The sequence below is a fragment of the Periplaneta americana genome, chromosome 15 (assembly GCF_040183065.1).
Source record: "Periplaneta americana isolate PAMFEO1 chromosome 15, P.americana_PAMFEO1_priV1, whole genome shotgun sequence".
Taxonomy (NCBI): domain Eukaryota; kingdom Metazoa; phylum Arthropoda; class Insecta; order Blattodea; family Blattidae; genus Periplaneta; species Periplaneta americana.
Genome location: NC_091131.1, coordinates 121,730,735 through 121,757,483, shown reverse-complemented (window position 1 = coordinate 121,757,483; position 26,749 = coordinate 121,730,735). Strand labels below are relative to the sequence as shown.

The 26,749-nt window shown below is 36.8% G+C and overlaps 1 protein-coding gene across 2 annotated transcripts in view; it reads right to left on the bottom strand.

Moving 5' to 3' along the window:
* Window positions 1-26,749, bottom strand: part of LOC138715310 (neurogenic protein big brain-like) — a 458,428-nt gene that overhangs the window by 393,160 nt on the left and 38,519 nt on the right. For both annotated transcript variants that reach the window (XM_069848091.1, XM_069848092.1), the window contains exon 2: window positions 18,155-18,281. In XM_069848091.1, the coding sequence (XP_069704192.1) occupies window positions 18,155-18,281 (127 nt within the window). The remainder of the gene's footprint in view (window positions 1-18,154; window positions 18,282-26,749) is intronic.

The following is a 26,749-nucleotide window of genomic DNA, read 5'->3' as shown; positions in this document are numbered from 1 at the left end:
TTTTATGTTTTCATGCCATCCCATTCTTTTTTGTTTCTTTTTGCTTCCTTCCAGTTTCCTTTTTTTCGTTGTTCTTCCTATACTCCTTTTCCATTCTTCATGCTTTTCCTTTCCTCCTTTGTTCCTTTCCAGCATTCCTTTTCTTGTCGTTCTCTTCCATTCTCCCGTTTCGTTCTTTTTACTTCCCTTTCACTTTTCCTTTTTCCATTAGGCCTACTTTTATTTTCCGCTATACTTCTTTCCTCGATTTGTTACTATATTCCAGCTGTCTTTTTTTTCCTTCCTCTATTCCAATAAAATTCTTAATGATAGAAGATGGTCCGGACATAACAAGCATCCACAACTGATGAATATGGTGTGTGAATGTTAGTAAACTGCGAGGATGTGATGGGGTTTGCGAACGTGATTTGATGACGTTTGTAAGGGTAACTGTGATGAGGTGATGACTATGGAGGAGGAGAAGAAGAAGAAGAAGAAGAAGAAGAAGAAGAAGAAGAAGAAGAAGAAAATGGTTAAATGAAGCGCAATACTTCCAGTACACAATGGTATACGAAAGCGGACTTTCCAAGTAAAACATTCCTCAGGTTCTGTTAACTTGTCGCCTTAAACCAAGAATCTAAGATCCGCGAAGTTGTAGCAGAATGCACGGATTGTCTACCTGGGAATCGAGTAACCACAGATGCTTCGAGAGAACTCAACAGTTAATCTGCTTTGAGCGCGAAGACGTGTTTTCTTCTTCCACAATTAATATTCTGGAATTCGCCTTCTTATAATAATATACTAGAAAAAGAAACAAAGTTTGGGCCTAGTGGGAGAATGTGGAGGGGTCAGAAGTAACAGGCGGGGAGGGGGGGGGCGATGTCGTGATGGTCTTGGCGTGCGTTGCCCTTTAATATTTTCTTCTCGTCTCCTCTGCATCTCACGTGGTAACACGAATTCAGGGACCGTGGGAAAAACGCGGCTTCACATGGCTCACAGTGACCTACAAACTCCACTGCGCGGCCAACAACTCTCCTGCCAAATTGTTCATCACACTCTGGCTTCAAGTAATGTGACTGACTACACTCTTAAGATTCTGTCCGTCTTCTCTCTGTTTACTTTTCTGTACTTGTTTCCCTAACCTTTCCTGAGAGGAAGGCAGATTAGACATGTCAACTACCATTTTTCGGTGTCCAGGATAGGTCTACTGAATATTTCGTAAACATTTCGAAATATATTTCTATGTCGCAATACGCAAACACTATACTGTAGGCCTACTATTATATTATACTGTATTTACTAGTATAATTCTCCCCTGACGTAATTTTCCTTCACGATTTAAGGATTTTTTTAGAATTATATTTTCCTAGCGTAATTTCTCCATTATTTAAATAAAAAAATTGACACCTCTTTCCCCTTTGAGGAGTCTCTTATGTGAAGATTCCAAATATCGCAAAAATTACACGTGGAAATCTCAATGCCATTATCTATTCATTCCACAGTGAAAAAAAAAAAAAACAGACTATTCCTCTGACGACAAGAAAGATGATCTGGATTTATTGTATTGGTCAAGGTCAGACTACTGTCACCATAACCTTCACACAGGGGTCCAAAGAAACGTCTCAAAACTACCCATGATTACTCAAATTGTACATATCGTCGTTGTTCCTGCAATAACTCCTATGTGCAAAATATAAAATTTTTCAGTAGGAAGAAAAAACACATTTATTCATCGTATGGCAGCCGTACATAAGAGACTGAATTCATACATTTTCGAAATAAAGAAATATAGTGACATATAGGAGATTTTATTATTTGCTGTATCACTATTTCAATTATTTAAGAGCAAAAATCTAAAAATCGGTAAATGTGTCGCATAGGACTTACTGCAGGAACAACGACGATATACTGGAGTTATCCGAAACCTTCAAGATGAAATTGATCTGAGTATTATAGTCGCTCATCCCTTCGGCCGGACCAAGTTAATGATTTCCGTCCAAAATGTTTAAGAAGAACAATTCGTGGGGACTACTTTAAGAAATGGAGTGAAGTACCTGGAAAAGGGAAAGGCGTCACATTTTATTCCCACTGGAAGAAAGGAAATGTATGGATTTCCAACAAGAAGGATCTCTATTGCAACCAATGGACTGAAGCGATCAAAATGAGCTGCAACGTTATTCCAGTCAGAACTCTCCCAGGCAGAAGCTTTGGTACTATAGTGAGGGTCACGTAAGAACAGTTCCTAAACAGCAAATTTGCCGTCTTGTTAGTGTTGCCAACTGTTACCAGATGTCACCATATGAAGTAAAATCACGATCCTACGTACTTAATGACTTATTTACTTACCGTACTTTACCTTTATGTTGGAAGGTTATTCTAAATAATTCAATAATTTGTAACATTTTCTTAGGCAAATTATACGAGAAAGGGACCAAAATTTTAGGTACTGTATTTTGTCTGGCAATATGAAATTCATTGGTTTGACTAAAACAACTGATGTATTTTGTTTCAATACATGAAATTATTAGTACTAACTCCGAAAACCGAATATCACCATGAAATGTATGCTTAAGAATACTTGTTCCTAATAATGTTGCTATTCTAGTTATAATTGCTGTTTCCGTAAGCATAATTCCTTCTTCATTATCTTCTTTCGGTTAAATCTGAAAGAACAGAACGCCAGTAGGGAACGTTATCCCCACTCTCGCAGCACGCTTAACGCTTTCTTGGTGGAGTTATTGCCATACTTTTTTTCTCTTTTTGACGTTATTGTAATAAAAATCTAAACACGAAAGAAATTCATTATAATGTGAAACGTATTTCTATCGATTACCCACCTGCATTATCACACCCAAGTATGTTATATTTATTTACACTTACCTGACTATAGTCTTGAATATTGTCACCACAACGCAACACATAAAATAACTATTATGCAATAAATTAATACTGATATTAATTAATTATTAGCATGTTCAAATTTCACTATTTTCCGGTATGCGGCTCAGAAATCTACAGTAGTACAATTTCAATTCCAGGGAACTCCAGTACCGACAATGTCTGTCTCAGCTGCCAATATAACAGTTACAAAATCACTACCATTTGTAGTATTTGTCAGTATCGAAATTCGAAACAAAGTTGGCAAAAGAAAATTCAACTTCCAAACTAGAAAATCACCACAATGGGGGAAAAAATGGTTAGGTTTCACCCATAGGGTATGAAGGAAGCTGACCCGGACTATATCGATTGCAGAAGTTGCGATGAGCAAGAAACCTTAGCCCATGTTCTGGGCTTTTGTCGAAACGAAGAATTACTGAGAATTGACCGTCATAATAAAATTCGCTCAATGATTGCCAATGAACTTCGCCTGGCTGATAAGCATGAGATTTACGAGGAAATTGGGTGCCTTTCCGCTGACGGATCAACTCGAAGAGCAGATATCATTGTTTTAGACGGAAAAAAAATTGTGGACTCATTATAGATCCCACAGTCCGTTTTGAGAACAGCGAGGAGCAACTTAGAGAAGTCTGCAAAGAAAAACGGGCAATCTGCCATGCTGCAGTGATTTGGGGACCAAATATAAAATCAAGATATGGGATGATTGGAGCTAGAGGCACAATTCCACTAGAGTCCTTAGACGTCTCTTCCGGAAATTAAAAGTTCCTGACAACACTCTGGAGATGACATCCTCCACTGCACTGAAGTCATCGATTTGCATAATTAATCATTTATATTCTTTATAAAATGTAATATGTGTTGTAGCCTAAATTATTTGTTGTGTTTCCAATAAAGTTTTCAATGATAGCCTACCTAACTATGGTTTCTATTAAAAAATGAATTGAATTAAATATAAATATTCATTTAGAATTGATTAGGAGGCAAATTATTAAACCCTGGTTGGGACGGCTATCAAATATCTACCATTAATTTGATTATTACATCAATCGTTTCAGGTTTTTTATGACCATTTTTGCCGATATTTTGTTTTCATAGGGCAATCCTCCCCTCCTCTATTTTTCGTCTCTGAATTTTGAGGAAAAAAAAGGGAAAATAAGCGAATAAATACGGAATAAGCTAAGTAAAAGTAGTAAGTAGAAATACGTACTTTCTTCAAGACCTAAAAACAGTTCTCCTCCCGTACTTGAAACGCTAGTGCGAACGGCACCTAGATATTTTAACTGTCGGCTAGGGTTTAAAACTGATGAGAAGCAATTCCCGAAAGTTTCCCAGGCCCGCCTCCATACCTTGTAAAACGTAGCAGACGGACGACAAAGATTAATTCAGAATCAGTTTTCCGAGGTCACGTATCGGGGTATTAACTGTCGGGAGACGGAAAACTCGTAAATATTGGAAGACCAGAGGCAAACAGATGAAAAAGAAGGGCGAGAAAGACTTCATAAAAGAGAACTAACGACTCTTGGGAACAGGAGAATTTCACCGCTAAGGAGAAAGGAGGAAAGGTCACGTCACAACGGGCCCTCACACGTTCCATAAAAGTCGCGGTCCCAAATCCCACAGCGCGGCGCCCATCCGTGCCGTGCTATTGACCCGTACAACAATCCACTTTCGAGACCTTGGCCCAACCGAAGGATTCTCACCAAAGGGACCGAGGTTCGACATAAGATAATACAACACTTCACTTATCGTCTCTTTTAAACTCAATCATTAGTTATTCTTTCATTCATAGTTTTCTGCTCAAGGGCAGGTCATTCACTGCAAACCCAGCATTCCCTAATCTATTTTTCGCCTTTCTTTTAGTCTCCGCATACTATCAATATGCCTTAATGTTGTCCATCTAATACCTTCTTCTGACCCGATCTTTTCTCCTGTTCACCATTCCTTCCAGTGTATCCTTCATAGTAAGCAGTTTCTTTTTAGCCAGTGACCTAGTTAGTTTTTTCCCTTACTGATCAGTTTCAGCATTATTCTTTCGTCATCCACTCTTTCTAACACAGCTTCATTCCTTTTCTGTCTCTCCATTTCACACGATCCGTTCTTCTCCATACCCATATTTCAAATGTGTTTTAATCGTTTATTTTCACTTCGTCGTAAAGTCGATGTTTCTGCTCCATCCAATCCCACATTCCACACGAAACACTTCACTAGTCTCTTCCTTTGATTTTTTTTCAGAAGTCCATAGAAGATGATCCTTTTTCTATTAAAAGCTTCCTTGTCATTGTTATCCTCCTTCTGACTTCTTGGCAGTAACTCTTGTTTATAGTACACCGCAAATATTTTAAGTAAGTAATTTATTTAGGGTCGACGTCTGTTGATTCACTATGCAACATGGAGAATGGATTTTGCTTTGCACGGTTAACTAACGTCTACGAAATGTGTCACGGCGGGATAAGTCTGAAGATACGCCATGGAATTACCTGGCATTCGCTCTACATTTTCGAAAACCCTAGAAAAAAATTAAACCATGCAATCAGACTTCAGAGCATGAGTCTCGCTCGCCAGCCAACTACCCAGATGGGCTCCAGTAGCTTTTACGTCAAAAATCTCAGCCACCGACATAGCTCCTGCGGTAGCGCGTTTGCCTATTGATCTAAGGCTGCGCTTGGGAGGCCGGGTTACCTATTACCTGATTTGATTTCTTGCTAGATTTTATGTAATTGTAAGGCGAATATCTGACAACCCAATGACAAATCCTGCGACTTATCTCGCTACCACTAAAACCAACGAAGCAAAATAACCTCTCAGTTGATACAGCGTCATTAAATAATGCATTTAACTCTCCAGACTCTTACAGTGTTTTGCAAAAAAAAAAAAAAAAAAAAAAAGTAACTGAACTGAACATTGTATAAGTTATGTGTGTAACCAGAGCCTTTCTTCTGGAGAAAAAGGTGGTGAAACTCTGTAGAATATAATATTATAATGGCTGAGAGATTATTACTACCTAGCGTACAAGTATTTTGTCATTTTTAACCTCCTTTTCGCCAAACTTTAAAACTTTCAAGGCCTAAGCGGAATTCAAAGAAAAATTAATTATTAACACAGTTCTCGGTTTCATTATGAAAATTAAAGTAAAAGATGCCGTAACACCGTTCTCCCAGAAAAAAAGCACTTTGTGTACCGTAACTTATATTTATGTACCCCGTATATACAATTGCAAAGACAAGTTAAACCAGCAAAACAGCAACAGTGGCGTAGACAGGGGAGGGCTCACTAGGCCATTTTTTTAATATTTCATAATTATGTTACATTAAAGACAATGAAGAAACTATACATCATCGGAATTGGGAGTTCGACACTGAAAGAAAAATGTTTGATTATTTCTACCGACATTGGCCAATATTCAGAATAGCAAGTCTTTTAAATTTTTGCTGACAAGAAGTTTTAATTTTGACCCATGCTTTTGATAGAAATTATGAAGCTACCGTTCTCAACACAAAAAAAATAGATTAAATAGGTAATTTATTTAGAGTCGACGTCTGTTGATTCACTCTGCAACACGGAGAATGGATTTTGCCTTTTGGCAACTTTTGGGTAGTTTAAATTTATTTTAAATTTCCATAGTTATAAGCAATTATTATTATTATTATTATTATTATTATTATTATTATTATTACCTTTTTAGTAATATGTTGCATGTAAGTTATGGGCATATTTGTCAAAAGATGTTCCCAAAACTTAGCCCCTCCCATCTGAATTACAACTTGAAACCAACCATTACAAAGATAAGAAACAATAATAATATATACGTAATTCGTAACTCGAAAAGCAATCATGCCAAAATTGATGATGCTGCTATAACACGCGAAGAAAATTTCAGTGTGAAAGAAAGTTGATAAACTATCAGAATCTTGCAATTGCGTTGAGCTGAATGTGATATGAAACAAAATTAAAGCGTCAATTATAATTTATCTCTTTGCTACCTTGTGATAATAATTTCCTTTAACATTGTTTCCAAGTGTTATTTCAACTTTTTGTGGGCGTTTATTTTCACTGGATCCTGTATTGTAGTTATAACATCCCTGTCAAAGCTACAAAGATATGAGAGCATTTACAGCGATATTAACCTGGTTACATTCTTCGAAAAATTTTATGAGAAAAAAATCACACATTTTAGATCTGCTTCTGAGGAAGTTGAACGCAATCGGGAGTGGATTTTCAACAAACGGTAAACAAATGATACTTGTAAAAAATAAGAAGAGATTTAGTTCTTTCTGGTAGTCTACTAAAGTAATAGCTTTCCTAACTACAAATTCAAAGGGTCCTGTTTTGATTCTCGATGAGCAGTGCAGATTTCTCTTTTTTTGCACAGGATCTCGGTTTATGTTCCTTACATAGTGTTTTGTCTTATGTAATCTTAAGCAATAGGCGCTATGTTAACTACATCTAGAATGTCATATCTAATGTTGAGTCTTAATGTTCACAAACCTACGAGTGGGAACGAACAAACAAAAGGGTCCAATGTTTCAAGGAATTATTATAATAAAAATTACAATATACAGTAGTAATAATCTTATTATTATTATTATTATTATTATTATTATTATTATTATTATTATTATTATTATTATGTACCGTACATTTTACAACTAGGCGCTTTAACCCAAGAGTTTTATTCCCAGGAACCACAAGAACAAGCTGCATGGAATAGAACTCCTCTTGACATGAGTGAGGTATAATAATAATAATAATAATAATAATAATAATAATAATAATAATAATAATAATAACAAAAAGAAAAATGAAGTCATTTTGTTATAATTATCAACAAAATCATTTTTACAAACAAATGGATATATTAATCTTCACAGGCCAAATCGAAAAAAAGACACTTTCTTCCACGATATAACCGTTCCAAACATGTGTATAAAATGAAGAAATAGAGAGAACTGCAAGGAAAGGTAAAGAAGATATGGTAGAAAAATGAGGTCATAATTTCTTCCATAGTCTTATCACCATCTGGCGTCATTCCAATATCACTGGCAAAAAGGAGAGGAATTCTATAAATACACCTACCCGTAGAAGACTAGTCATACTCAGTACTTGCGTTTTTGTCCGTAAGCTTCTCTATCTTTCATTTATTTAAAGAGAAATTAACCCCACGATCTTAATGCAAACCGACCTTCAGTAATTATTACATATTATAAAGGTGTCATATTCTTTAGAAAGGTAATATTAATATTAATAATATAGTAGCAAGTAGCAGTAGTAGCAAGTAGTAGTAGTAGTAGTAGTAGTAGTAGTAGTAGTAGTAGTAGTAGTAGTAAATTTAATTTCTTATTAATTTACAAATGGCTAGTGATAAGCCTATAGTACGATACATTTTTATCGATTGTATTGGAACGCAGATTCCGGTTCTCCGGACTCATATTTTGCAAATGTTATACATGTAGTATCGGCTAGATAGTATACAGAGCGAACCGTAAGTAATCTAATTAATTTCAAGGAGTTATTGGAGTTATTCTTTGAGATACTTCAAACAAAAAAATTTAATACAATTTGCTCATTTTTGCTTCCCTTTCGAGATAAAAATTGTTTTATATGAAACATTTCATAGCGTGTTTTGTGAAAAACATTGATTTAATTCCCAATATGATCGGTCAATTTATGAGAGCAGTGTATTATGATGATAAATGATTGAAAGAGTTTTAGATTTGTCCCTTACATGTGCAAAAATTTGATTCGAACAAATGTAACTTTTCGCTCTGCAAAGAAATTTTAAAATATTACATTTTTTCGGATCAAATTTCTGCACAAAGGACAAAACTAAAATTATTTCAATAATTTATTATCATAATACACTGCTCTCTTGACCGAGTACATTGGGAATTAAATCAATAACTTTCCCAAAACACGCTATAAAACATTTCATATAAAACAATTTTTTTCACGAAAAGGAAGCAAAAACGAGCAGAATTGTATTAAAACTATTTTGTTTGAAATATCTCAAAGTATAACCCCCTGAAATTAATGACACCTGTATATACGTAGGCCTATAGTACGCAGTGACTGAGCAGTTATTTACTGCAATGAAGAGAAGAAATTGTTCGCGTCAAATGTCTATGAAAATGATTTTTAAATACATATTCAGAGTTTCACGTACAGCGCTGTAATTGCTTTTAAGAAGCTCCAATATTTATGTTTATGTTGTGTCATACATAAATACATTCAACAAAGTATGTATACGAAATTTTAGTGTTTAATATGCACATGCTTACTAAGGTCAATTTTCCGAATTTTCGATTATATGGACTAACTTTGGTCATAAGTGGTCTGGATAATCGTGTTCTATTGTACTGATACGCTAATGCTAATTTAGAAAACGTTTTAATTATCTGATATCAAGTACGACAATTTCTGTTTTCAAGTTAGTAACTGTGGCAGTTTTGATATTTTTAAACGTTAGTTTGAAGAACTGTTTCATTACCATCGTCCATCACGAACTAGGCTTTTTAACACCAGTTTTGGCTCTATCCAGTAACCTGCGGAACTGTTTCAGTCGTTGTGTGACTGGGCATGTATCGTTTGCTTGCTTTCCTCAGCAAATTTCAAATACCTTAATTTTATAGATATGTTATTTATAACTTTTATTAATTTTCATGTCCATATAAATATTACAGACCAGTTTTCTCTTTCATAACACAGAATTATGTTTCACTTGAACTTTCCCACCATGTAGTATGTTAATTTATGCATGAGTTCAGTAAAGGTACGAAGACTATTGCTTTCACTGATGCAATTACTGCCACTCTTTATTACTGTTTAATCGACTGAAGATTCACTTACACGAAGTAGCCAGACATAAAGCACCAGCGTCTGAAACGGCATTACACTAAGGGTGGTATCTGTACGTAGTTCAGAAACGAATAAACAAACTTCTACAAGGTGTTGCGAAACCCACAGACTTCATAACAACTGATCACCGTCCAAGCCAAAAACATTTACTCAAACCCTTCTTCTACCAAAATTTGCTTTTCAGAGAGAGGACGTCTGGCGTTCAACACGGTGTGTGAGAGAACGTTGGTGCCAGCCAGCGACGGGCGTGGTGCACGTTCACACTCCCCATTGTGTGCTGACAAGTAGGTGTGATGACACCACAATACCACCTACCAATTAACACTAGTGTTAGAAGCCACTGAAAGTTAACACCAAACAATGACGCTTTGTATTCCAAACCTTCCAACCAATTACGCAAACAGACCTAGGGGCGTGTTCCCTAAACCCACCTTTTAAATAAATCGCTTTAACTGCAAGAGGGTGCAGAATAACAAGAGGCACCTGCTCACCCCACTCTCATGTTTAACACACTCATTAATGCAACTGAAGGCACAAGTGAAACATACTTTGTACTCCACACTTATGCTCTTGTACAATACTTCACGTTACTCGCACACAAGCAGGGATGTTATAACACGCGCCCACAAAATAAATTAAAATAATGTTTCGAAACCATTTTTAAAGAGAACGAGTGTCACGCAAGTATCATACAAGTTATCATCACACGTGCCACAACAATTCAGTTCATAGTTTTGCGAATGACGTAACAGTTTATATTTTTGATTATTATGCAAAAGACATATTTAGTTACAAATGGGTTTTAGAGAACCCGGAGGGTCACTGCCGCCCTTACATAAGCCCGCCATCGGTCCCTATCCCGAGCAAGATTAATCCAGTCTCTACCATCATATCCCAATTTCTTCAAATCCATTTTAATATTATTCTCCCATCTAGGTCTCGGCCTCTCCAAAGGTCGTTTTTCCTCCGGCCTCCCAACTAACACACTATATGCATTTCTGGATTCGCCCATACGTGCTACATGCCATGCTCATCTCAAACGTCTGGATTTAATGTTCCTAATTAATACAATGAGAGCAGTTCTGCGTTGTGCAACTTTTTTCATTCTCCTGTAACTTTATCGCTCTTAGTCCCAAATATTTTCCTAAGTACCTTATTCTCAAACATCCTTAGCCTCTGTTCCTCTCTCAAAGTGATAGTCCAAGTTTCACAATCATATAGAACAAGCGGTAATGTAAGTGTTTTATAAATTCTAATTTCCAGGTTACGAGTATATTACATCATTTAATAAAAGGATTCAACAGCTGGTCTGTTGGTTCTCCTTTTCCAATTACCATTTGTTTTATCTTTTGTAACTGTATTTATGTTATAATACTTTTTGCATTATTACAAATTACACTTTCTTCAATGGTCAATATCTCGGAAACGGGGTTTTGTTAGTTGGTCTCTTATTGTGTGCATTATTCCGTCCAAATATAGGCTTACATCTTAATTATCTACACACTTTTAACACTAAAAACTTGGTACATTGTTATGTAAAAGCTTTCCTGTGCTAACTGAAACTATGCCAGTAATTTACCTTAGTTAAGAACTAGTTTCGGCTTGATTTTGGCAATCTTCAGATCTCTAGTGGAAATTTAATTACATTTCATTAAGCACTTACACGTGTCATACATCGTGGCCGCTTGATCTAAAGTGTCTTGCCTTAGACTAACAGTACGGAATGAGCGTTGGTTCGGGTTCTTCTGAGAGAAGACTTTTCTCATGAACTTTCGGCCAGTGTGTCGGAACGGTGATCCACTAGGCATCAGGTTGAACTTGAAGAGCTATAGGTTTCGAAAGCTAGCTATGATTGCTGGGTGGGAGTCATCCTCTCAAAAATCTAATTTCGGTCTTATTTCTCGGAAAGACATACATTTCCCATTTTATCGCAGATTAAAAAAGTACAGTAATATACTGAACATGCTATTAAACATAAAATTACTTATTTTGACAGCATTTGGGCACATTTCGCATTTATCGCGACTGCAAAAATCTATCATCTTTAGCAATGATATATTGTGGGTTGCATTAGAGCAAGATACGCGTAAAGTATTACAGAAAATATGGTAACGGATTTTTTTTCCGAACACTTTTTTTCACTTAAACGTTCCACGTTAAAAAAAATCTGTAGACTCGAATTTGAGTTTCTCGCCATTTTAAGTTTTCGATTTCGAATGAAAATATATAGGCTATTTATACCGTATTTTTTTTAATAAGACTTATAATATTTCATGTGCATCGTTATCGGATAAATAGACTCGTAGTTACTGAATATGAACAAAATCCGTCCAATAGTTCACTACCTTTTGAAAATAGGGATGCTGAAAACGTATATTTTTACGAAATTCCTCGAAATAGATTTTTGCAGTATCGCAATGCTTTTACTAATGATAAAATAAAATAAATTAGAAGTCTGGTATTCTAGTCTGGTTTTAAAACTAAGACTCGTTCAAATAATTAGCCTATATTCAGAACCCGGATTTAAATAAGATATCTTGTATTTTGTGCTATACTGACAATGTTAACTTTTCACAAATCCTTATTACGATTCCCTGATTGTAAAAAATGCTTAATTAATGTGTCATTTTCAGTTTCGCCATCACAGTTAGACCTATTATCATAATCCAGTTACGATTGTAGACGAAAAGTTTATCTATACCAACTTCCGCGTAGCTAAAAGCCTTTAGGCCAGGGGTCATCAGAACACTGCACTCTCGGGCTAGCATCTCTTACCCGCAAATCTCTTACAGCACCAGCATGTATTCGTGGCTGCTGGCGGGTATGCTTCCTCCTGCACGAGAGTGCATGTCGCCATGCACTGCTTACCCGTAATCCATTTCAGCGAGTGCTGACGACCTCTGCTCTATGCAGTCTTCATTGTTATTTTGTCCCTCTTGATTCGCATTTCAACATATGGGTTAGATTTGTTGAGATGTCAGTCCTAGTCACACGCTGTAATTAATTTTATTCCTGTACATTGACATTCTATCTTCTACAAATTCAATTTCTAGTTCATTCAGTATGTCATTATTTCCATCGATTAATGTGAGTCCGTCCACCATTTCAGAGAATCTCATTTCTGCAAATTTTAATTGAGTTCTGTTACTAGGAAAACCCAAGCCTCCCTTTCATCAGCTGTAAGTGCATGTTGTTTATACATTTTGACTCTCGAACACATGTAGACTAAATTTTGTTTCCTTGTATTGTTTGCAGGTCTCAAAGTTTGTAAACATTTCTTTCAATTTTTTAATCAAAGTGTTCCTCATCTTGATAAATACCCTTAAAAAGTAGAACTTCAGTTTTCTGAGTCGAAATCTTCAATCCTAATTGTGACTTACTCTGAAGCGTAGAGAGACCCCTCTGTGAAATTTAATAAAAAATGACAGTATTATGATTTTATTGCCAACAAATAACAGGACACACTTAATTCTGTAAGTATGTTTATTTTGATTTCTCTAAGTGGATAGACAGAATAAGAAACGTAGATGTGTTGGAAAGAGTGGATGAAGAAAGAATGATGCTGAAACTGATCAGAAAGAGGAAAAGTAATTGGCTGGGTCACTAGTTGAGAAGAAACTGCCTTCTGAAGGATGCACGGAAGGAATGGTGAACGGGAAAAGAGTTCGGGGCAGAAGAAGATATCAGATGATAGAAGACATTAAGATATATGGATCATATGAGGAGACAAAGAGGAAGGCAGAAAGTAGGATAGACTGGAGAATGCTGGGTTTGTAGTGAAAGACCTGCCCTTGGACAGAACACTATAAATGAATGAGTGACTTACAGGTCTGGTGGCAACCAATTTATTACTTCATTTAATTATGTGCTAAATACGGATATGAAAAAAAATATAATATTTACCTTCAGTTAGCAATCCGCCGAGTTAACTCCGTGATAGCGCGTCTGCCTCCAGACTAGCCGGCCCGTGTTCGATTCCCGGCGGAATCAGAAATTTTCATGTAAAATGTCTACCTCGGGACTAGGAGAGATGCACAACTTCTAATCACTAAATTGTGCACCAATATGCCTGGATCAAATCCCAAATCTCTCCGCAGTGCATATGAAGAGAAGACATATGTCGCTGTTGATAGTGATTCGTCCGTCGGAAGGGGACGTTAAGCCTGGCGGCCCCCTTGGTGCTATTAGACAGGAGTAGGCTACGTGCGGGCATCGGGTTTCCTTTTCTCCCTTCCTTACCTTCATCATCATTCCCACCCATTCCCTACACCACACTTAACAAGAACACTTACACATATACTCACCCTAGTACAAGACATAACTCTTCACAGATACACATCATACATAAAGTGGTGCGCAACTTGAAAATGGGTCACTGTCCTGCCATCTATCTGCAGTATGCTGAACCCGAATCACGCAAGTGAAGTGGGTAGGCATTAGACAGACACATACACACACACACACATCTTCACTTAACCGAACGAGGTGGCCCATAAATTAAGCATGGGACTCGCATTCGGAAGGTCCGCGGTTCAATTCCCCAGACCGACCAATCCGACTGTGGTTTTCCCGTGGTTTTCCACAGTTATTTAGACAAATGCCGGGTTGGAAATTTCATTGCCACGACCCATTTTCTTTCTTCTTCCCTGTATAAAAATGAATTTAGATTTCATATCATATCACTCCACTTCATCATTTCATTCCATAGGCATATTCAGGTCATGACGCATGTCTTCGTCCGCTTGCAGGAGGGGCATCCTCTCCGAAACCGCTCTGGGTTCTGAGCCTTTCGAAATATCTCTGCCACGATTCATTCCTTAAGAGCACTTCCGAGGGTGCTTCGACACCTTAGAAGGGGTGTCGGAATGGATCCTGTGCTACTTGGTCACCTTGGCAGTATGAACTTAAGGGGGTGGGGTGTAGAGGGTCTATTGGGTGAGTGGGTGAGGGGTTTCATGCGACCGGTGGGCTAGTACACCTCATTCTCATTCATCCCACAATTCGGGGTGCACAATAAGACACTGTCGAGCCGACTGAAGGGTTGTTCCTAACCGGCCTCTAGTCACTCAATATTACTGCCACCACCATCAGCACTGCTATTTTTATTTTCTATAATTTAATCTGTAATTATAGCCTATTAATTTTAACCTCATCAAATGCTTTTACATAACCTAGAATATTATCAGTTTTACATTATTATGCATTTCTTCCACCTCTCTAAAACTATTTCGTTATTATTTTTTTTATAAATTATTGTTCAAATTTTGATATTTTTGTAGCATTAAAATTTGCTTCTAATTTCATTGTTTTTATTCTTCTTCTCTCGGTCTACTAATGATTTTTTATATAAATCGAAAAGAAAATGGGTAGAAAGTTATCAAACATCGTTAAGATATACACTATCAGCCTAAAAATTCGATACATATACAAAAACAGGAAAATGTCTCTATAAAAGAAGAACCAAAACTTTAGTCGTCCATGGGCTCTCTAAATCCCGATTCCACAGCTGTGGAATAATGGTTAGCGTGTCTTACCGTGAAAAGAGCGGACCCGGGTTCAAACCCTGGTTGAGACAAGTTACCAGGTTGAGGTTGTTCCGGTGTTTTCTCTCAATACATTAAGAACAATTGTTGGGTAACTTTCGCCGCTAGATCATGGAATTATTTCGCTGGCATTATCACCTTAATTTCACTCATACGGTAGATCGCTATCGCAATTGATAAAGCCTTGTAAAATAAACCAATTAAAAAAATATCTAAATACCAATCAGTCCAACTGAAATTCGTTTGAACAATGGAGGTCTTGGGAAAGATTTTTTGAAAGTGATTCCACCTCATCTGCCACCATTTCACCGTTGTTTCATTAATTCATAATCACTTGTGTAGAAATCAACGAATAATAATTATTGCATCGTACAGACTCAATACAAAAGTTCTATAGCATTCTCTCTTCTCTTTGCGCTGTTCAGTCCTACTCTGCATCGTCTTTGTCCGGCCTCACTTTGTGAGACACTGTTCTGCAGACCTACTGCAATCTCATTCAAGATGTTAACATGCAGGAACATTTTTCTCACAACGCAGGAAACTTTATGAAGAAACGAAATAGCTGTCCCGTAATTTGCCTCGAGTCCTCTAAATCCCAAAAAAAAAAAAGGTTTATGACTTCCATAAATCTGTAACATGGTACTCCCCGACTTTATTTCTCTATTTGCTTAAGTTTTTATGCCAGACAAATTCTGTTGAGAATCATACACCATTAAACAATTCATTGGTAACGGCCTGTATAAAATATACTAGTTTAAGAATTAAAAAAATTGGTAGGACACATAAATTAAGATTGCAGCTTAAATTTTCGATATCGGATGACACTAATGGGTGAACTTCTAGAAAACCGGTCCTTACGGAGCAGAATCCGATGATTAGTCCCTAAATTTTCTTCCCACGATTACAATCTTCCTTAATAATTTCTTTCTTCTTCAATAAGTGGGCTCCAGATTCATTGCGGTTCTTCATTCTGGTCTTCCCATCGGTTTTCGGTCGCCGGTTCGGCGTCTCAAAACGGGATCTTTTGACCATGAGAAGGAGATCACCAAAAGACCAGACAAACGATTTGTAAGCATAAAAACCGAGCTTCGTGAGAAAGAAATAATTTCGATATAAAATGCCAGTTCCCTAGGATTGGCAGTTGTGCAGGGAATTAATTGCTTCCTCATATAAAAACTAAATAATTCGTAAAATAAAACAAATGCATAACTGATACTTCACAACCAAAACAAGTGGAAGAACAAACACAGATTTTATGAGTTAAACCACCTTCGGATAATGAACTTATATGGGTTGCTTTTTAACTGGTCATTTTCCTAGGAAAATGGTTCACTTTTACCCCTAATCACATATTATAGGTATTATAATAGATTGACCATCCCCATGTTAAAAACAGTAACATGTGGAAGAGAACAATTACCAGGATCGCCACTGTCGATTGGTATTGACCGCTAGATGGAATTACAGAGAGTTTTAACGTGACTTTTTCTGCAGCCGCCAGATGGTAGCATAGTGAAATTGACAAAAGTTGTTGCCTTCAAAGCCCATAAGGTTGGTCAATATGTTAATATGTGATCTGGGCTTTTACAAAGAACGAATCTTTGCAGTCCGTCCAATACTAATAAACCATGTATGGTTTTTATACGAGACTTATGCAGAGTTTGAACAGAAAACGTTACTAATAAACCATGCATAAGCGATGCATTTATAAACAACCTGTAACTACACATGAGAACTGCTTTGCAGTAGTTATATACACGAAACTCCTTGTTTAAGCGTTGTATATAGAAAAAAAATGAACGCCACTCTAATAGCTGTCATTTTATGATGATGGTTGCCTTGTAACAACACAAGAACAAACCAAAGAGCATAGAATAATTAGAATAATATTGTTGTAATTGTACTCTCTGACCAAAATATAGCGTGGTAATCGATTAGGCCCAGTTATACCCTCGATACTTAGCGCGGCACACTAGTGCGCACTATCGGATGGAAATAGAGAACCTCAATTATTGTATTACCTTTCGTAATGAAGTAATGAAGAAACTATGACGTAGCATTGTAAAAGTTGCACTGTTATACATGACGTATGTAGTGATATTAGTAAGGAATTACACACGACTTATAAACGAGTGTAAGTATAAGACAGTTAAATTCTGTATAAGAGTTTTTATTAGTAAGACCGTAGAAATGCAGATCAGCTACCCATCTTACGTCTAACATCTGTTACCGATGGGTTTGTAGGCCATGACTTTGAGTGTAGTTCATTTCCCTAAGACACTTTTTTATTTTGTTTCCTTTCCATCAATTTATGTGAATCAATTATAAAAAGTGTAGTTCTTGGATAATTAGCCTATAGAGTTCATCGAGGTTTGTAAATGCAGCAATGTATGTCAGGAACTTCATTTCAGTATTTTCTTCTTCATTCACTATCGAGTGCTAAAATCCTTCAGCCGTACAGAAATAACAGTATGACTATTTTAAAAAATATTTACTTGAGTGACTTCTTTTTTGTTTCATTTTTAGTGTGTCACATAAAGAATAATATAAAATCTTATTTAAAAAGTTTTCTTCGTAATTATAAAATATATCAAAACTCATTTTAATGATTTCGGAATGATAATTCCTATCACAGAGAACGGACAAGAGAGGATTCCAACGAATCCCTAATTATTTTACCACAGGTGTTACATGTTCAGCTCAAAATATTTCACGGCAGGGAACTCTGACACACACACACGGGTCACCTCGTAAGGAGTTTTTCTTTCGGATACCAGGTAAAACTTGAATTGAGAGAACGTGAGAGCAGGGATACACAGGAGCTTAAACTGACACCTCGCTGAAAGAATGAGCCCGGGCACTCGTAAAGTCTGCAGACTTACCCATAGAGAAGAGCCGCCCCGGCTATGCCGCCGCCGCACTGCGCCGTCACGAACATGAGGGCTCGGAGCGGGGTGATGTTGCGGGTCACCGCCATCGCCACCGTCACTGCAGGGTTCACGTGCGCCCCTGCGACAACATGACACAATCTCTTGTAACACCAAACAGTAAGTCAACCCACTTTAAGGGGAGAGGATGGTTAAATTTGATTTTTTTTCCCCCTAATTCACACATAATTTTCAATGGTTGAGCTATTTGTACTTTTTCCATTGCTAATTGTAGTTCAAACAGCTCAACCACTGAACAATTCACCTTTGCTCTCGCCCGCTCCTTCGTTCAGAACATAATTTTTCACTTATTTTATGTGGAAATATCACTGCTGCAACAATTTAAATTTGAAATTAGTTAAAAAAATAGAGGCCCAAATTTTGGAAACATACCAGGATACAATAACTCATTAAAATGGATATATCTCAGCTATACTTCTGAAGATAAATTCAAATTTTCTATGACATTTTATTTCTAAAAGCACGTTCTTTAAAATGTCTGCACCACAATTTTGACATTGGCTTTCAAATTTTTAAGATAAGCAATTACATTTTAAGAATTAATTTTATAAGTACCTTTACGGAAATATATCAATGATTCCGGGCGAACTGGAAATTTCAATGAAAAAGTCTTTTTCAGAAATATTTGTTTGTTATTAGTTTAAGACATAAATAAGGTTACAAATTTAAATATTCCAATGTTTTATTTTCAAAAGGAAACTATTTTACAAGTTTTATGAGCATTAAAGCTGAGTGGTCTTGGCTAGGTAATAGATAGTTTTATTTCCCTAAAGTTTTCAGCATTTACTCATTGAGAGATCGCGTTCTCTCCACCCATTACGGAAGTTCTCGTCGAGCCAACTACGCCCACTATAAATAAAGTAAATGATGTACGAAGTGAAAATTCGTGATTTGCAACATCTACGAACACGGATCGAAGTAAAGTGTCGTGAAACCACCGCTGATAAGTTACACCGCATTCTCAATAGCATGAAGTTTTGCTTCAGACATGTTATGAACTTGGAGGCGCTCATGTCGAGCACGTCATATTATAATTTACCCTATGATGCGGGACTTTACTGGCTTTTGTAAATGATCTGCCAGTTAACATCTTGTCCAGGGTTCGCTTATTTGCGGATGACTGTATCGTATACAGGGAAATAAAAAGTCTAGAAGATACTACTCTTCTTCAGAATGACCTCAATAGAATAAACGATTGGATAATGGCCATCAAAATGAAAAAAAATTCTCTAAAGAGCAAAGCCGTCAGTTTTACAAGAAAAAGAAAGAAAATAATCGCACCGTATACGTTAGGGGGTGAAATCATTCCGGACGTTAACAAATGTAAATACCTAGGAATAACTTGTAGCAGCGATCTTGGCTGGGGGGAACACGTTACTGACACAGCGTCGTCAGTGACAGTGACAGTGACGTCATGCGCCAGTTTACAGAATCCAGGACCAAGTATAGGCAGAGACTATCGCTCCGGTCGTGGAACGTGAGGCATACCTCTCGGTTGGAGAGCTGTCAAATTGGATTTTTTATTAGTACAGTAACAACATTAGCCTACTCATTCCCTTCATAGAGGGCGCTGGAAAATTCGTCACTATTAAGGAATAACTGACGCCTTTTTAAAAAATGTACACATTTGAGATGTATGTGGTTTAAAATAGCTCCTTCTAGTATTGTCTTTTAGTTTTTCCAATGTACGTAAATTGTATTTACAAACTTCTTTCTTCAAATTTACACACAGATGAAATTACAATTTGATACTGGAAGGACAAGTTTCAGTTCAATCCGATAGCACCGATGTTACAGTTTCCATTCTTTTGCGAGAAACTGACACGCTTTTTGTTTTGTTTATTTATAGCAATGTACATATATTAGATTATTATGGTTCTTTAGCAGTGAAAATATCGAGAAATGATCATTTTGTACACAATGACTGTAATCACACTCAGTAACTCGATTTTCAGATATTGAGCTACTTGTTTTTTTGCACTAGAGTGACCCAAAACACTTTATCGGAAGTGAATCTTCCTTATACTGTATGTTCCATACAATTATGTTGTTGTTGGTTATGATATTTCTAAAACTGCCCACGCCAAGACTCCTGCTCTATCACGCAGGCGGCCGGGTTTGAGTCCTGGTCATGTCTGGGATTTTTGTCATTGAAAAATCCATAGTGGCACTTGGGGCGGACAAGCTTGCAGTTGGAGTTTTTCTCGGAGTTCTCCCGTTTTTTTCCAAATTAGGCATCTACAGCATTTCGTCACCATTTCTCCATTTCGTCATCATTCCATAGTATTCCCCAATCGCCGGCTGGAGACAGACGGAGGGGGCTGACCTAAGGACGAGAGAGGGTTTCCTTTTCGAAACGTGGGTATGCAGCGAACCTTAGTGTAGTCAGCCATGTGGGTTTGGGAATGCCTAGCTTGAGGGCAAGAGGAGTAGTTGAGGGTTAGCGCAATAGATCGTAACAGATTGCAGTGCTGGGCCATAGGCCTCCCTCCAGTAAATTCCAATCTAGTCAATTCCATTCCATTCATTGTGGTAGAAATACTGAAATAGTAGTATCGGTGGCAGCGGCGGCTCGTGAACTTGTGGATTTGGAGAGCTGCAGTAGATTTTGGTACATACAAATTTCACTTCTTGATACCATTACTAATAAGCAGGGAACGGATTTATATGGACTAAAAATATATGAAATATGTAAATATATATGTAGTTATTTTTACCAAAATATGGAATTAAATATGGATTTTTACCAAAATATGGAATTAAATATGGACTTAAAATTATAAAAAAATGACTATGTACGTTAAATATTGGTACATTTTAATCAAACTAAACAAAAAATATAATGGACGTACCTTATCTTCCAATGTAGTTTCAACAAAACACAATTTTTATTGTCTGTTACCATAACAATAGGTTACAAACATTTCTTTCAAGTGCTGAAAAGTGAATCTTCTTCTATTGTCTCTGAGGATAGATTTATACTGACTAAAAGAGCGTTCGACGTCACAAGAAGTAACTGGTACATAATTCAATTTCACAATGTCTGCTGGGGATAAGTCCAAGTTAATCTTCACTGTTGATTCACCACTCATCACAGCAACAACCTTTTGTAGTTCTTCATATCCAGGGTTTTTTTAAAGTACAGTGTCCACCTTAGCTGTTACTGCATCTGCAACTTTACCTCTACCACGATTCAGTTGTTCCACAGTACTATTTATAATTTCAAAACTTTCAGATAGTGAAAGGTGCCTATTTTGGAGACTTTTGAGCGTTTTTATGATGCATGAAAATGTATGCTGAATGTGAGCTAAGTCATTCTTCACACTTATGTCACAGGTAACTGTTTTCGCAGTATCAATTGAGACTGCATCTTCAGAGTCCAATGCAAGGAGAACATTGTTAATAGAGTCTATATGTTCGGCATAATATTCAACTGCTTCTAGCCATGTACCCCATCTAGTTAAAATTGGCTTTGGTGGCAATGGAATTTCAGGGTACATTTCTTTCAACACGTTAACTCTACTGGGAGCTTTGAGAAATACTTTTTTCACTGATGAAATCAACAAATCTACTTTAGGGAAATTGTCTCTGACCACTTCTGCCACACGATGAAATGCATGCGCCACACAAGTAAAATGAGTCAATTTAGGATATACAACAGATAATGCTTGTCCAGCTTTGACCATATAAGGGGCAGCATCGCTAATAAAGAATAACACATTATCGTACATAATACCCTTTGGCCACAGGATACCCATAGCTTCGTTGAACAGTTTAACTATAGTTTTGTTATTGCACTTTTCTAGAACATCACAATGTAAAAGAATTCGTTCAGAATATTGTTCACTTAACAAACCGATAACTACATTACCAACAAGTCTACCTTCTTTGTCGGGAGTCTCATCAATGGAAACCCAAATTGAACTATCTTTAATTTCATCTCTTATCTTCTGTATTGTCTCATCGTAGATGGATGGAGCATACGTCTTCCTAAGTGTTGACTCATCCGGGATTGTATGTTGAGTATATTTTTCAAGGAATTCCCTGAAGACCTTATTCTTTAGTTTGTAGAGAGGAATATCAGCAGAGATGAGAGAACGGCACAGGTCGATGTTAAACTCAGATCTTACATTCGATGTTGTTGGTTGTGTTAAAAACAATTGTCTCTGCTTGGAATTTAGTTGTTTGTTGGCCTGATGTTTACTAGTTGTAATGTGTTGTTGCACCAGGAACTTTTGTGTAGATGATACTGCACACTGACACAAATTACAAAATAATATTTTATTGTCAGTTGATAAACCATCTTCTTTAAATTCTGAAATGTAACTTGTTAGTTTTGATTTTAAATTGACTGAATGACGTACTTTTGGCATATTTACCGTCTTTATAGTATGATTTACAAAACTGAACCTATGTGTACTCTGACTGGCATTTAACTGTTGAGCTGCACAACTGAAGTCTGTTAAAAATTTTAAATTAAATTAATACAGTTTTGTAACTTACTTTCCCATTGTTGATAGGACTGCTAATTTTCAAATAACTCTGATGTTAAAGGGATTACTGAACATGTGTTTAAATCTCTATTGTTGAAATGTATTTTTAAAAGTTAATGGAATTTTGTTTTGTTTTATTGTTAAACCTAATATAATATGGACTGTTTTATATGAAATATGGAAAATATATGGAAATTAACGAAAATATGTACTAAACTCTAAAATATGGAAAAATATGGAAAATAAAAGTAGGATTTTTCAACCCTACACATTGTGAAACATAAAGATAATGCAAAATATAAATTATATTAGCTTTATAAGTAAATATGTATTTACATATAAATCCTTTCCCTGCTAATAAGTATAGGACAAAAATAAATGCACTACATATCGAAAAACCAATACTTTCTCACTTAGTTGGGAGATGTCTGTGGCATCATTTTCTAATCGCTAAAAAAAAAAAAAAAAAAAAAAAAAAAAAAAAAAAAAAAAAAAAAAAAAAAAAAAAAAAAACATCGATTTCAGTCTGAATTTCTGATCGGCAGACATTCAACTTGCAATCTACGAGTTCATTCTGAATTGTCTTAGAATTACCTTTAAACAGTGGCATGTTCCAAATGATTTTTGAGAGGCTCGTTTAGATTACTCACGGACTGTAGCAGCCCACCAAATACACCAGAGTCCTTCGAATCGTTTTTTCATCATGTCCCCTAAGGGGAAGTTCATATTGGCCACAAAATTTGATACAATCAATATTTTTTTAAAATAATTTCACGATTTTTTCTCACTTCTTGATTATGTTTGAGAATGTTTGTTCTGTTCGTTTCACTTAACTGCGCAGCAATATTAGTTTTGCCTAACATAGCCAATGAAACAACATTTTTCAGGTGAGATTGCGAAGATTCGTGCTTTTTAATTTCTAGAGGCAAATGTCCTAAATCTATCACACCACTCCTAGTTTATGCAGTATCACAACCGAAGAGGAGGCAACCACAAATGCTCAGCGTAAATTTCATTGTTATCCTTCCTTACATATATGCACTATTTCGGCTGGATGAAGCTTGAGTAGGATTTAAATCGGGTAACGAACGACCCTTTAATTTCACTTCATTACATCAGTTTTCTCCGCAAGGGAGAGTTGAGAAAAATAAAATTAATACCGGTATTCTGTAATTCGCACACACTCATGCTTGCACATTTGCACTGGTTAAGTTACGGTACTAAAACATCACATCAAAGCAACACTCAGATATACTGATGGTCAACAATTTTCTAAAACTGGAAAAGAAATCTCTTCCGTATTTTACGTGCTATATAAAAAGGATTATACTCGTGCAATCATTTTGAGTTAAGGCAAATATTAGGTGCTGCTGGAGGCTGGATATATACGTAATAATAAGGCAAAAGAGAATATTAATTTCGTTATATTAACTCGATAAGATTCTACAACAATAAGTATGTGAAGAGAAAATAAAAATTTTGTCATTAAGTTTCAAGGGAATAGAGAATCCATTTGACGTAGCATTACAATAGCGGTGTGGGAGGGGAGGAAAGATCTTCCCTTGTCGCCTGGCTCTGCAAGCCTTTGCAGCGAAATATGGGTTTTAAACAGCGGCAGTTTCCCTCTGCCTCTCTTCATCTCTCTACCCCCTGACCAAGCAAGGCACACTCTCTATGATCTGTCCCACCCTGCAGATCCCAGGACGACTTTGAATGCAGTGTCAATTCCAGTACAGTCGACGCGCAAAAAGATAATGCATAAGATAATAGTACATATTCCCGGCCAGATGAAATATAAAGCAATTTACCAATAAAAGCTGTAACAATACTTCTACAAATTAAAATAAATATTATTATTTTCCTGTCAAAGCAGGGAGTGCTGCAGCTCCGCAGCTCTTATGGACGAGCCGCCCCTGATCGGTGGCAGTAGAAGTAATAGTAGTGGTAGTACTATTCGTAGTTGTAGAAATACAGTAGTAGTAGTAGTAGTGGTGGTGGTGGTGGTGGTGGTGGTGGTGGTATTAGTGGTAGTAGGCCTACTTTAGTAGCAGATTTGTAGTAAATCATAATTTATTACGAAGGACACCCAAGACTGCGCAGTTTGGTTAACACGCGGATTATAACACTGACCCGTGTTCTCGAATACTTACGGTACCGGTACGTAATTTCGTTGAAATTGGTGGGCTTATCAGACGCTGACTCAACACTGATACTGCAAAGGAGCAGCGCTGCTGCAGCATCCAATTACGCATTATTCGCGTTAACAATGAAAGCTAGCTAATTGTCAATTTGAATACTTATTAGATCGTTACGCGCTGGTCGCCGACCTACAGATCGATAATTCATTGCGTTGCCACTAGAGGTGACTCCATTCGCACGTTATCGAGTTGATTAACCACACTCTTAATTGATCCCCGTTCGAGTACGATCATTTAATCATACCGCTACACTTAAGATTATTTCCACTCACGAACGAAATAGCCAAACACTAAAACATCCGCTTTGAATTAATAGCACAGATTTTCCAGTTCTCAACAGTTCGCAATAAAGTTTCAGAATTTGAAACTTCAGCCCTGTTCAAGATCTGTAGTATAATATACTTCGCAGTGGTTCAAGCTGTAATATTTCAGACTACAAACTCGGAAGACTCGAGTTTGGTTTCCGGAAGAAAGTGAAGATTTATTTTCTAAAGGGTCTTTGTGCGCGTCTCTTACTTCGTATTGTCCTATGTTGTCTCAAGCCTTGCAACATGCTGACCACTGATCGAAGAGTCCTGCTGCTTGAATATTTAGAGTTAGGAAAAAAAGTCGCAACCTTGGAGTAGATTATATTTAAGGGGTGATATGAAGTTACAGGAGAATGGAGAAAGTTACACAACACAGAACTGCACGCATTGTATTCTTCACCTGACATAATTAGGAACTTGAAATCCAGACGTTTGAGATGGGCAGGGCATGTAGCACGTATGGGCGAATCCAGAAATGCATATAGAGTGTTAGTTGGGAGACCGGAGGGAAAAAGACCTTTAGGGAGGCCGAGACGTAGATGGGAGGATAATATTAAAATGGATTTGAGGGAGGTGGGGTATGATGATAGAGACTGGCTTAATCTTGCACAGGATAGGGACCGATGGCGGGCTTATGTGAGGGCGGCAATGAACCTTCGGGTTCCTTAAAAGCCATTTGTATGTATGTATGTATGATATGTACAGGTTTGAGGGTCAAAAAAAGTAATTTTTCAATTTTTTTTATATAAAAATTGGACATTTATCTTTGTGTCAGTGAATGAATTTTTACGATATATGAAGGGTTCAGAGCCATAGTGGGCCAAGCGCCATTAATTAAAAACGGAGAAAGCAAGAGTTAAAATTAAGTGAATACCATAGTTTAATGAAGATTGACATATCATTTCGTTTTAATGTGTATACTTTATTTTACTTGCTATATGTTTCCATTTAATTATAGTAATAACTTCATTTTTAACCCTTGTTTTCTACGGTTTTAATAAATGGCGCTTGGCCCACTATGGTTCTGAACCCTTCATATTCAATATTTTGATAGATATGACCAGGACTGCAGAACTCGCAAAGTAGGGGAACTATGACATCAGTCTCACTCCACTTCTATTGGGGATGATCGACTTCCGCCCCGAGAATGAATGTTGATGCAGCCGAGCGTAACTAGAACGCCGTGACCGCATAGGTATAAAAGGTGGGTGGGGTAAAAGAGGTGAGGAAAGCAGTCGCTCTCAAGAGCTACAGTTCTGCAGGCCTGGATATGACCATAAACGTGCGAGCGTGCGCTTATTTAACTTTATAGGACATAGCTCAAACTTAGTACTTATCCATTTCATTACTTTCCGGTTCTAAATATGTGTACTTTTTTCGTACATATTTGCATGTTTTGGCCTATTTGGGGATAAAACATGCAAAATGCATATTTAAGCAATTTTTAAGCTTAATCATGGATATAATATACATTATATTCAGTTTAAATGCAAGTTTTAAGGATTTTGAGTGGACATCTCAGTTTCTCGA